A 13055-nucleotide genomic window follows, 5' to 3' on the forward strand; every position below is an offset into this window, starting at 1 on the left:
AGATGGCTGCCTGCCAGGGTAGAAGCTAGTGCACAGGGTTGGTGAGCCTGGTGTGGGGATCAGGGAGGGGACAGGGCGAGTGCTTACAAGTCTCACATGGAGACTGGAGCCAGCTGTGATTGTGGGCCTGGTACCTAGAGGGCGCGTTTCCGTATGGGGAGGCAGGCAGACATTGGTGATGCAGGAAGCTGGCCGACTTGTTCCCCATTCTACCTCATGGCAGCCACCTCAACTCTCTTTGCAGAGAATTCGCCAGCTTGTGTGCCCAGCTGAGGACCTGGCTCAACGGAACCGAGCAGGACCCTCTGCCTCTGCCACACCCAGGACATCGCTTCTCAGACTAACAGAACTCGAGTCTCATTGCTAGGGGCAGACCCTTGGACACTGCCTGTAGGCCTGGCCTTGGGGACAGCTGCAGAAGAGGAGGGCAGACCAGTCCCTCTGTCCCTCGGGGGTAGATAAGACAAAGGGGATCCACCTTTTGAGCTGGGTGCTTCCCACCCCAACTTCCCTGCCCCAGGGGTGGCTAAACAGGTGTGAAATGCCAGTATCAAGAGGGCTGGCGGCTGGGCTGAGAGGTCCATTTGGCTTCTGGGCCCTCTTACCTTCATTCCATTAAATCCAAGTTCTTCCCACTGACTGCTGGCAGTTCTGCCTTGTTCCTGCCCCTCCATCTTGCTGCCTTGACTCCCTCTTCACTTTAAAGTTGTGGCTTAAGGTCCACCCCCTCCCCCTCCTTTTCTCCCCTCATTGAGTTCTTATGGAGTAGAGGGGATTGCTACGGGGAGAAAGGTGATGGGGCCCAGCCGAAAGCCGCTATCATCGGACTCTTGGACCAGGGGGGTCTGTGTCACCTCTGTCCATACTTCTCTTAGAGTCCCTTCACTCCTCCTCTGCTCTGTGGAATAGGAAAGGCAATGGAGAGAAGAATGAAGGAGGGGACCTGAGCTAGAGAAAAGAAGAGGAAAGAGTGTTTGGGCTTCTTCTGCCCATATTTCCCTTGCTGTGTCCTTGCCTGACCCCACCTGCCCAACTTGTGTCTGTGTGTGCCTGCCCAGGGCCTGGTACAAGGGGCTTAAGAGAGAGACAGCAGTGACTGCAGCCCAGAGGTGGCAGGCATCAACAGCACTGGGCGAGCAGGGCACTATCCTGGCTCAGCCAGCAGAGGAACCCCACTTCCTCAGGACCTCCTCACTGGTGCTGGGAAGAGGATAGATGCTGGATGCAGCCCTGCCAGACGTGGCCGTGACGGGGTAGCACTGTCCAGACCATGGATTTGGCTATCAGAGCCTGAGTTGCGTGAACTCTTAGGGTTGGCTGCAAGGAGGGCCCAGGCTGGGCCTGTCCTACTTTGAGGTCAGTGGGCATGGCCATGGAGGACCCTACAGGGGTGTTTCAGCAGCCTTACCTCTGAGCGGTGTGTGGATCTGGGGCTCATGTATTTGTGTGTGTGTGCGTGCGTGCATGCGTGTGTGCTTGTGTGTGTGTGTGTGTGTGTTTAAGTGGCTGAACTCACACAACTGCTTTTCTCCCTGAACATGTGGAGGCTTTGGTAGCTGCCTGTGTCCCCACCTCTGTCCTGCTGGTTTTCTTCTGGTGCTGTTCCAGGGGAGCATCTGGTGGTTCCTAGAGCTTCAGATGAAGGGTGCAGGGCGTTCCCTGGGTGGTTTTCTCAGTTCTTTTTTTCTTTTTTCTTTTACAAGTTAGATAGTGGGAAAATGTGCTGGAATCATTGCCAGTCTTTAGGTTTTGATTTTTTGTTGTTCTTAGGAGAGCTTATAAGAATTAGTGAAAGCAACCCTGCTGTCTGTTGGACTTGGCTGCTCCTTCCTGGACCATGACTAGGTGGGCATGCCCCACATATGCCAGCTCAATCACAGTCCTAAAGTAGGAGCAATACATCTGCTAGAGAAACGTGCTGAAACTCGAGATACCACACACCTGGCATCTCCATCCATCTGACAATATTCCCAGAACACCTACTATGTAGTGCTGTGCTACGCTCATGACACATGAAGAGCGAAAATAGACACAGTTTCTTCAGCAACAAATTTTGACAAATGCTGTGAAAGGAAAGAACAAAGTGCTATAAGAAAGAATAACTGCGTTATAAAAGAAACCCGATGCTTTAGGTTAGGTGGTCTGGGAAGGCCATTCTGAGGGCGTATTATCTGACTCACTCTCCGTTCATCTGATCCAAGTTGTAAGAATCTGCTAGACCTAGGAAGGGATGTAGGCAGTTCAGTCATGTTGATTTGAGTCCTATTTAGGAGATTTATTAATAGCGGACTATAATGTGAAAAGAATTCATTGGCCTAAGAATCAGGAGATATGGGTTCTAGTACTGACATGCCTCTAACTTGCTGTGCATCTTTGTGCAAGTTACTTGGAATTCAGGTCTTTGTTTTTTTCAGATGGAGATAATAACTGCACCCTAGCCACCCACAGGTTTGCTGTAGGGCTCAACCGAGGTAATGGGTTTAGGAGCCCTGAGGTCATTAAACCAGTTGGGGGTAGGTGGCGAAGGGAATCTAACAGCCCAGGGGGATGACAGGCAGAGATATGAGAGAAAAGCCTGGGTCACTGTGGCGAAAGGGAGCAGGTATGTCCAGACTTGGTTTTAGCTACAGGAGAAGTGGTTGGGGGTGGGGCATGCTCAGCCCCATCTGCTCTCTCTGCCTGCAGTTCTCAGAGGAAGAAGACAAAGGAAGGGGAGCCCTCTCTTGTCTAGAGGCCACACCTGTTAGAAAAGAAAGGCAGAGAGCCTTGGGGCGAGAGAGAGCTAAAGGGAGAAAGCAGAAGCGGGGGAAACTAGACTTACAAACTGGGCCCTTGGACACAGGGAAGTAGCCGATCAGGCACCAAGCTCACTAGGCTTCCCTGGAGCCTCGAATTTCATATTTTGCGCCTGGCACATGTATCAGATCCATTCATGTGGACACAGACACATGACACACTTCATTATCTTTAGAAAAATGTGCACAAGCTCAGACACACCACCGTCAGCGGAGTACACTCCTTCACAAAGGCTAGTGGTTGTCCTGTGTGGGTCCTATCCTCTCACTTTCTAGCGCTGTGACCTTGGGCAAGTTAATTTCTCTGATCTTTTTTTCTCCTCTATAAAGTGGGAGTAATAATACAGCATTGTATTGTTGAAGACCAGTGGAGGGTATAGGAAGAGCTGCCCTGGGGGCACATCAAGCAAATCCATCTGATTTCCAGTGGTTCCAGCCCTACCACATTAGGCTGTCAATAAAACAGAGAAGCCAGGGAGTTCAGAGACAATCTTGCTGTCCTCTGGCTTCCTAGTCCTTGGCATCAGGTCACACTGGGCCCCAGAAAGAAGGCTATGCATTTATTGAGCTAGGCTCTTTTGCTAGAAGGCGAGGGAGAATTAGCCCTGAAATACCCCTGCCTCTTGTGGGCTGATTGTCCTGTCGGCACCAGCAACGTTGCCCAAGAAAATCAGGACTAAGTCCTCCAAGCCCCAATCTACCTACCGCCTGGTCCTGGGAGAGCAATGTCCTCCCAGAAAAGGGAAGACTGGGATCGCTTTTTCCTCTCAAGTTGCATCCATCCATGCATCTGATAAACATTAAGTGCCTACTCTGAGCCAGCACTATATTAAATGCTAGAGGCAGAAACAGAGAATTTTGAAATGTGACTCCTGTTCTTTAGAGTCATGGTCTGGGCACAGAATGCTGCATTGGAACAAGCATAGATATTTGGAGCCAATAGGCCCAGATTCAAATTCTAGCTTCCTCATCTACCAGTGTATGGCCTTAGGACACACCACTTCTGTTTGCCCCGATATTCTCATCTGTAAAACGGGGCTAATAATTCTTGCATTTCAAGGTTCTTGTGAGGATTAAATGGGGTAACATGCAAAGCACCTAGCCCGAGCTAGATGCTCAGGAAATAGGTTCTATGCCAGGTACTCTAAAAGCAGGCATGGGGTTAGAGATGAGAAGATTCTATGGGATTCACGGTTCTCACTACAGCAAAATAACTGATTCATTAACCATATTTTATCTTGTCTCTGGATCTTACCAGCATGGAAACAGCCCCGTCTTATGTAGACTGTCCAGGTAATTTAGGTATTTCTACCTTTTGCACAGATGTGGGTCTCTGGCTTCTGGGAGTTTATTAATTGGTCTAATGCCCAATGGGAGTTGGAAGCAGTGGGGTTGGGGTGGGCTTGAGTTTGGGAGGGCTGAAAGTTAAAGGGAGGCAAGGTCAAACGAGATGAAAAAGAGGTGGCAAGACAGCTGGACTGTGGGTATTCCCAGGTTATTGCAGAAAGGGTGACACATTGTAAGCATGAAATAAAAATTTTCGAATGAATGAATGACCTACGAAATTCACCCTCTGCCTAATCTGACTCTCTTTCTTCTAAATCCCCTTCATGGAGAGGTTGCGTATTCTGTTCTGGAATAGCTGCATCTAGGTACTCTTATGAACTTTGGTGTCCCCTCTGCAATAATCTCCATGGTTGACACAGGGTGGCCCAATGTGCGGGACAGGGCAGATGCAGCAGTACAGGTTACACCATCCCAGGTGAGCATGGAATTGACTGGAGTGTGAGTTCTGGCTGGGGTCATGCCCTGCTCTGCCTGAGCTGACCCCCTTCTCACTTTCTGCTTTCTCAGAGGCACAGGTCTGGAAACAGACTGGTTCTGGCTTTTCCTTGATGGAGAACCCCACAGGAGGTGCTGAGAGGGGCCTGAGAGACAATGAGAAGTGGGGGGTGCTTGATGGAAAACTACAGACAGACATTCTCACTTCACACCCAGCCCTGCCAGGAAGTTCTGAAATACAAAGGGGAAACTCATGCAAAGGGAAATTTCCCTTTCTCCCCACAACTTCCCCTCCTCCACACCACCTAGGGCTGAAGAAGCATCTTCATTGCCTTGAAAAAGACAGTAGCTGTTCTGAATGAATGGTCTCGTGAAGCCATGTTCAGGAATAGTGATGAGGATCCTGTCCTGTATAAGCTCATTGGGCACATAACAAAAGACACACACATCTAGTCAACGCAGTTCACCACTGATAGCTGCCAGGCAATCAAGCTGTGTGCCCTAGTGCTGAGAGGTCACCAGGGCAATGTTATGCTGCCTGGAACCAGGCACCTCATCAGCCCAGCCCCTGCTTCTAGAGGACCCATAGCAAACACCAACGACTCCCCTTAGACACCTGTTATCCTAAGAAATTTACCTCATTGTCTTCAGCCCTCATAGCAACTCTGTGAAGTGGGTATGATTATCTATCTTTTATGGAGCGATAAACTGAGGCTCAACCCTTGCCTAGCTGACATAACTGGTAAATGACAAGAGGAGGGGTTCAAACTCAGGTCCGTCTGACTACAAACCTGTGTCCTTTCTAGACTGGGCTCTGGGCGCTTTCTCTAGGAAAATCCCAAGGAAAAGAGTAGTGCTGGTGAAGGTCCAGAGTCCGCCTTGAAACCACAGAGGGGCAGGTACTTGGTGGAAAACTCCAGCATGTGATTCACCCTCCTCCCATGCTCTGTCACTGAGGCCAACACCCCTTTTGAGGTTCTCACTTCTCAGCCTGGGAGTTGGTGGCTTCATTCCACTGCTCTGGTTAAGAAAGGGCTGCCCTCTGCCTGGGCATCCCCCTCGGCTCATCCCTTGGAAGGAGCTGGTACGGGCACCAGGAGGGGATAAGGTGAGAAGGGGAAATGGGGAAGAGGCAAGGAACGAAAGGAGGAGAGAGAAGGTGGAATGTGAGTCTCTGAGCTCAGCTTGGAGGAGTCCTCTTGGGACAGCGCCCACTGAGAGGGCAGGAGGGGCCACAGTGGGAGTGAGTGGGGGTGGGGGACTGGGGACAAAGGACTCGACTTCCTGAATTTGGATGTCGTAATCCTGATTCACAAACTTTGACCTCAATCCCTCCTGTTGCATGTGGTATTTCTCTGCTCCTTCACCTCCCAATACACTGGCATGCACACATACTCACTCACACACACACACACACTCACACACACACCAGTCGCTTTCTGTCTGGGAGCCCCAGGCCAACTGATCGGATAGGATTCTGAGCTGGGAGGACAAGAGAAAGAGTGAAGGTGGAGGACAGTTTCCCTTTCAGGTCCGTCTGTGGGCAATTAATTCTCTTAGTGGCTTCCCTGGGGCTCTCCTGGGACCTGAGGCATGGAGCTGAGCTGACTACAGGAGCCGGATCAGGAGCTGAGGTGAGCAGGAGGTGGAGGGCTGGATCTATCTTTGCAGTCTCTGAGAGAGTCCTCAGAGGCACTCGAGGATGAGAACTGGGAGGCGAGACTGTAGGATTAATTGTGTGTGTCTGTGGTGCAATGCACTGGGACCGGAGCAAAGTCTGATGTTCAGGAATCTTAGAACAAGGGGTGTCACCCCAGCTCCCCCTCACCACCTACAGCATCCCAGTTGCTCGGGGACAAGCCTGGGTAGCAGGAAAGTCCATAGATGGGGAGACAGCCACGGGGAGTGAGTGAAAGAGGGGGTGACCACCTGACTGAGAGGGAGAGGGAAGCAGACAGTGCCCAGCAAGGTGACAGAAAGAGCAGAGAGGAGAAACCACGACCATCCCTGAAGGCCGGTGGTCTGCAATTAGCTATCGTAGGTGAAGGAGCTCCTGCCCTCCTCGCATCAAAAGAGCAGAAGGAGGAAGCTCCCTGGCTCGGGGGTCGTGGAGGCATAGGCATGCTGGTGCCTTTAGGGGGTAATGAGGGTGCTGACAGAAGGCACAGGGGGCCACCAGCCAAGCCAAGCAGCCCCCAGGATGTGAAGGACTAGACAGGAGCCAGTTTTGGTGCAGTGCACACAAGTATGTGTGTGCAAAGGGACGTGACGGGAATGGTACCAGTATGTGTATGGAAATGAGAACTGGTATGTGGGTGTGGGCCAAAGCGGGGGCTGGAGTGTTCTCTGCCCTGTGTCCAGGGGCTGGGCCACTCCTGTGCTGGACTGGAGAGTGTGCTGGGGCTGAGCTGGCCTCCCAGCAGCATGTGGGGAGCAGCACTTTTATACTTGCTCCTCAGCTAGACCCTGGCCAGGCTTCCACCCACATGCCCAGCTCCTGCAAACAGTTGATTGTGGACTTGCTAGCCTCTTGAATATTTCCTTAACGGGCAGCGCTCAGCCCAGCGTGGGTGCTGGTGTCTTTGCTTCTGGAGGGCACTGAGGTATAGTGAGCTCCATTCCATGCCCCCGAACCCTGTGCCAGCTTAGCAGAACAGATGGGCAGCCTGGGAAGGTGATGCTAGGGGCTAGAGAAGTGACAGAGCCGGGGTGAACTCTTAGGAAGGGGGAGATCTCTAGAAGTCATCTTGAGTGGATGACAGTTTAACAATTGCCAGCAAACGGGCTGGGGTGGAAGGGCATAGTGGGGGCAGGGTGAGGGCAGCAGGAGGACAGGGTGTGCTGTCCTTAGGGTTTTAAAAGTAATCTCAAAAGGAGAGCTCTGTACGGCTTGTTTTTATGTCTAACATCCTCCTGGACATTTCTTCCCTGAATATAACTTGAATTCCACGTGCTGCAAGTTAAGCCTGTTTCTCTTTCATTCTCCATGGCTCTGGGCCAGCTTTCCTTTTCACATTCTCTTGCTTTCGTTCTGCTATTTCTGTTTTTCATCCTTATCCATCAGTTATGATCCTCCCAACAACTTAAAAAAAAAAAACATGCCACCTCTGTGTGAGTTCATCAGTTCATGTTCTCTTCTCTCTCTTCTCCTATCTGCAATGCAACCCAAACCCTGTGCCCAAATTGAGTTCTGAGATTTGCTTCCCCATCCCACACTCACCTCTGGTTTTCCCTTCATTTACTCCTTTTCTCCACCAGGTCTGGCCTCCTCCAACTGTTGAGGACAGCTTTGTCCTGAGATAGCTGCATCTGGTCTGGGAACAGTAAGGCTTGTCTCCTGACCATCCCCTTGGCGACTCTTGTGTTCGGATTCCCCCTGAGCTGAGCTAACCTATGGCTTGGCAAGCAAAGGCAATAATCTCTCCTTGTCTTTTATGGATCTTATTTTTATCCCCTGCCCTCCTAACACCCCTATTGAGCAAGGATCCTTCTCTCTTCCAGGGAGGCTTAAAGCTCAGAGAGAAAGTGTGATTTGCCCAAGGTCACGCAGCAAGTTAGAGGCTCGGCTCCACCACTTATTGTATTGGTAAGTTTATTCAAACTATTAAAAAATTGTTTTACTGAGCACCTGCTAAGTATTAGTTCTTGCTCTTAATTTCCCTGAGCTTCATTTCCTCCTTTATAAAATGGAGTTAATAGTAATACCTATCTCAAAGATTTTTCTAAAGATAAAATTTAATAATGTATATAAAGATGTATATGTTTTTAGGACAGCACTTACTTAAATGTTAACTGCTTATTATTACTAGAACTTGGGTTTCCTGTTTGGTGCTTTTTTCATCAATTTTTTTTAGTTCATTCATTTATTCATCCATTCATCAATTCATTCATTTGTTTAATGATTCAGAGGCTGTTCCTCAAGGTATCCCAGCCCCAACTTTGTAGCAGCATCCACAGTTTGTTCAGGTATCACCAACTTTTCCTCTGGGGCCAACCTGCCCTGTTCTTTCAACCTGGGCTCTGGTTCTCAAGGTCCCCCGGGGTCTGCTGCTTATTCTGAACCTGGAGTTGTCTCCTTTTCCTTCCTCCACCCTCAGCCTCTGATTTCCACTGGGTACCTCTCTCCTCACCTTCCCTCCTGGGCTGAGCTTGCAGTGGAAGCCCCTGAGTATGTGCCAATACTGGAATTTCACCCTGACATGCTTTCTCATTCCTGGGATAACCTGCACCCTCCAAGTCACCTTCAAAAATTTCCATAACCTCAAATGGCTCCTGCCACACCTTTCTAACCAACTTGGGTTTGGGCCGTTGCCTGGGTTAAAAGGATCAACAAATAAACACAGACTCTTCTTTTAATAAAAAGGATCCCTTATGTTTCTCTAGAGCCTTGGAAGAGCATGGAGCACTTGGTGGCTCTGGGTAACTTTGATGCCCCAACGCCCTTCTGAGGCGAGGAGTTGTGGGTGGGTGCTTCCCTCTGCAGCCTGGACACTCCCTCCTGGCAGCTCACTGGAAACAGAGGCAGAGGTAGCCTCAGGGAGATCGTGGGGGTTAGGGGGGAGGGAGGGGAAGGCAAATAGGGATTTTGGATAGAACACTACCTTGCAGTCATTTGTCTCCTGGCAGTTGACAAATGGACAACAAGAGGGCAGAGTTACACTGAGAGTGGCCCACATCATTTTTCTGGAAGTCCAGGGAGCTTTGGGCTTTTTAGGAGGGCAGGGAGTTGGGAAGGGCTGTGACCTGCCATGATATGCAACTACTTCCGGGTCTCCCTTGAGGAGCCGCTTTGATTGGAAAATGATTACTACCCAAGTGAGAATTGCTCTTATGACTCCTTCTACCACCAGGATACCTTCTTGTTCTCAGGACAGAGGTACAACAGAGAGAAAAAGAACCAGTGTTTCCTTGAGCCAGTGTTCACTTAGCCCTGGCACCAATCCTAATCCTCACCTGGCCTTGTTTGGAGGCCCCACCTTCCCCTTCCCTCCCAATCAGATACCTAGGGCTAGCTGGCTCCCATGTTTACTCTGAGTTGACCAATCACCCTGGTACAGGGATGAGCACACGACTGGTCAGGGGAAGACCATGTGGTCACCTGAGCCACGCCTGTCCTTTGACCTCTGGCAGCCTTTGATCCCTTCTGGCCTGCGGGCTGGAGGCTAAGCTGATGCCACTCACTGGGTACTGAGGAACTGGGACAGACAGGACAGCAGGGATGGTGGCCGGCTATGAAGATCAAAAGTGACTTGGAGTAAAAGGCCCCAGGGACCTTTTTAATCCCAATCCACTCCCAAATGGTTTTAGGCAAATCACTTTATCTGTCAAGGCCAAAATTTCCCCATGTGCAAAATGATTTGGTCCCTAGTTTTGTTCTCAGAGTCAGAAGAGCAAAATGTAACTTTAGGTATAAATGTCACTGAGCGTTTCAGAAGAGAAGCAATAGTCCGACAATATTAAAACAATATTCCAACAGTAATGAAAAAGCGGATTAGGATAGAAAGATTAGGATAGGAAAAGCAGGGATGGTGGGGCATGTGTTGAGGTTGGACAGCTCATTTCTTTTCTTCTCACCAGGCTGCGCCTCTCTCAACAACCTGGTCTACTCTCAGCTCAGTGGCCTCCCAATCCATTACATGGCTATGGACAGAAAAGTGGCAGTCCATGAAGATGGGCCTCCTGTGGTCTCCTGGTTCCCTGAGGAGGGAGAGAAGTTGGACCAGGAAGGCAAGGACCAGGTGAAGGATCGGGGCCAATGGACCAACAAGATGGAGTTTGTGCTGTCAGTGGCCGGGGAGATCATTGGGCTGGGCAATGTCTGGAGGTTTCCCTATCTCTGCTACAAAAATGGAGGTGGTGAGTTCATTCTGAGGTAGGCGTGGTGGGGAGAGTTGAGCCTGTCAGCCAGGCAGTGCCTATGTGGGCGCCTCCTACCTGGGCAATGTGGCAAAATGGAAGGAGGCTAGAATGGAGTTGGAGGACTCGACTTTGCGTTCCAGCTCCATCACTGGCACTAGTGTCCCCCTGTGTGAAATGGTGATGTTACCTCGCAGGGCTACAGTGACGATTAAATGAGGCAACGGCAGAACCTAGGAATCTGATTTTTAAATAAGCTCCTTTATTACTCTGTAGAAATGTCACTTGTTGACAGGATTCATTCATTCATATAACCAATATCATTGTGGGTCTAGCATGTGCCAGACACTGTCCTAGATACAAAACAGAACATATTCCATGTGTTATAGTCTAGTGAAGGGTGGCAGATTACAGACAAATAAGTAAAACATGGGATATGTCAGATGGTGATGAGGGGAACGGTGAGCAGCACAGCCAGGAGGAGGGCTAGGGAATGCTGGTCACAAGATGGGGGGCGAGGGATTTGAAATGTGAAATAAGATACCAGGAAGGATTTTGTTGAGGAAGCGGCATTTGGGTAAATACTTGAAGGAGGTAACGGAGCAACTCTTATGGATGGATAACTGGTGAAGAACATTCCAAACAGAGGGAACAGCAAGTGCAAAGATCTGGGAGTGAACGTGCAACTGGCACGTTTGAGGAACAGCGAGGAGGGGAATGACAGGTGGGGAGAATAACGGAGATGAGATCAGAGAGGTAGCAGGGCTTTGAAGGGGACGGGAACCACTGAAGAATTTCGATTAGAGAAATGAGTTTATCTTGTCTACAATTTTTTTAAAATTAAAGAACATCGTTTTTCAGCACTAGTAGTAAAAAATGAGCAGGGGCATGCCAGGAAGTGGCTAGAATAATATTTTTAAGTTACAATTAATTGGTTTTTAGTATATCCACAAAATTGTACAGCCACCACCAACAATGATTTTAGAACATGTTCATCACCCCAAAAAGAAGCCCTGTACTTGTTGATGGTCATTCCCCATTTCATCTCCCCACCAGCCCTTGCCAATCACTAATCTCCTTTCTGTGGATATGGACTCACCTCTTTGGGATGTTTCATATAAATGAAATAATTTGTTTCTAGGAATTTATTTGTGAGTGGCCAGATTCATTTTGCCTTATGGAAAATACCTGTATTCTTCTTGTGGAAATAATATACGCTTGTAGTGAATATTGGAAACATTCCAGAAGGTAAAAAGAAACATTCCCATTTATACAAACCATTGTTTAGAAAATCTTTCTAAGCACTACCTATATTTAATTTGACAAATATTTACTGAGCATCTACCAAATTTGACAAATATTTACTGAGCATCTAGTTTGTTCTGTGTTCTGAAACTTATAGTTATTATTACAAACTGCTTGAACATGACTCCAAAGGAATAGAAATGGGATTTCCTGGGCAGGCCAGGGCTGTGAAGCCAAGACTGGGAGTGGGAAACTAACGCTGGGCCAGAGGGGAGGGGAGGCAAGAAGAAAGAGTAGAGAGGTGGTGACCTCTTTCTTTGTCCCAGGCCACAGTGTCATAGACACATAAGATGTTAGAGTTAGAGCTAAGGATGATTGAGGCCGGGCTCTCTTATTTCATAGAGGAGGACACAGAGGGTCACAGAGTTGAGCGACTTACCCAACACCACAGAACTGGTTGGGGTACCAGTAGGCCCTGGAAGATATGTTCACTGACTCTCACATCGCTGCATGCATCTTGCCCTGCCATCTGAAAAGGAGGGAGGATGAGGGCCCAGGAGACAGGGCTTTGGGTTCCAGTGTGCGTCTTGCCTCTGTCCTGCCTGGTGGCTGCAGCTGTGGCTGTGGCCTCTGTACTGGCCGTGGAGCGTGGTAGAGAGACGAGCACCTACGACAGTGTATAGTGACACGAGGCTGAGCCCGGGTCTTCTGTGAAATGGCAGTACCAGATTCCATTTACCGTGCAGGATCTGCGTTCATCTCTGTCACTTGTGTTCTCACTTTAGCTCTGTCCCAAACTAACTACTTGGAGAAGACAGGCTGCCATCCCTCTATCAAGCTTCCTTCACCTTTAACATGAGGGGCTAAGAGAGGTCAGGGGTCTAAATCTGGGGCCACTGGTCTTCGGGGGTCTAGGAAGGTAGTAACGAAGGTCCAGGAATTAGTTTCCTTATTTCAAACAACTTAATGTGGGAACACTACTTCACAGATTGACCCAAATGTCAGTTTTTTTTCTTTGGGCTAGAATTGTACTAACTCATTGTGGTAATATGGTTTATCTCAAGCTGACCACAGCCCTGGTTGGCAATTAAATATAGTTTTTACTAACATATTAATTAATTCATTAATTGTTAATAATTGGTTGTCAGTTGGTTATTAATTAATAATTAGTTAATTACCCAGTAATTAATTATTAGTTAATACATAATTCTATAGAGAAAAATCTTTCAAAGGGGATGAAAAAATGAAGTTATGGATCTAATAATGTCTTTGGTTATGAAAAAGCAGGGAGTCACCAAACTAGATCATCCTCAGGAAATGCTTCATTCCAAAAGAGAGTTTTATAAAATTTTGAGTTTCCCAATTGTCAGTGGTTCA

General features: G+C 48.8%; 2 protein-coding genes across 2 annotated transcripts in view; both read left to right on the forward strand.

The window, feature by feature from the left end:
• Positions 1 to 367, forward strand: part of SLC6A13 (solute carrier family 6 member 13) — a 38103-nt gene extending 37736 nt beyond the window's left edge. The window contains 1 exon segment of the mRNA XM_011367838.2: positions 245 to 367. Coding sequence (XP_011366140.1) covers positions 245 to 367 — 123 coding nt within the window.
• A 5825-nt stretch (positions 368 to 6192) lies between these two features.
• Positions 6193 to 13055, forward strand: part of SLC6A12 (solute carrier family 6 member 12) — a 24309-nt gene continuing 17446 nt past the window's right edge. The window contains exons 1-3 of the mRNA XM_011367839.2: positions 6193 to 6211; positions 8079 to 8163; positions 10155 to 10433. Coding sequence (XP_011366141.1) covers positions 10214 to 10433 — 220 coding nt within the window. The 5' untranslated portion in view covers positions 6193 to 6211; positions 8079 to 8163; positions 10155 to 10213. The remainder of the gene's footprint in view (positions 6212 to 8078; positions 8164 to 10154; positions 10434 to 13055) is intronic.

This window comes from Pteropus vampyrus, unplaced genomic scaffold (genome assembly GCF_000151845.1).
Source record: "Pteropus vampyrus isolate Shadow unplaced genomic scaffold, Pvam_2.0 Scaffold137, whole genome shotgun sequence".
In the NCBI taxonomy this organism is placed as follows: Eukaryota; Metazoa; Chordata; class Mammalia; order Chiroptera; family Pteropodidae; genus Pteropus; species Pteropus vampyrus.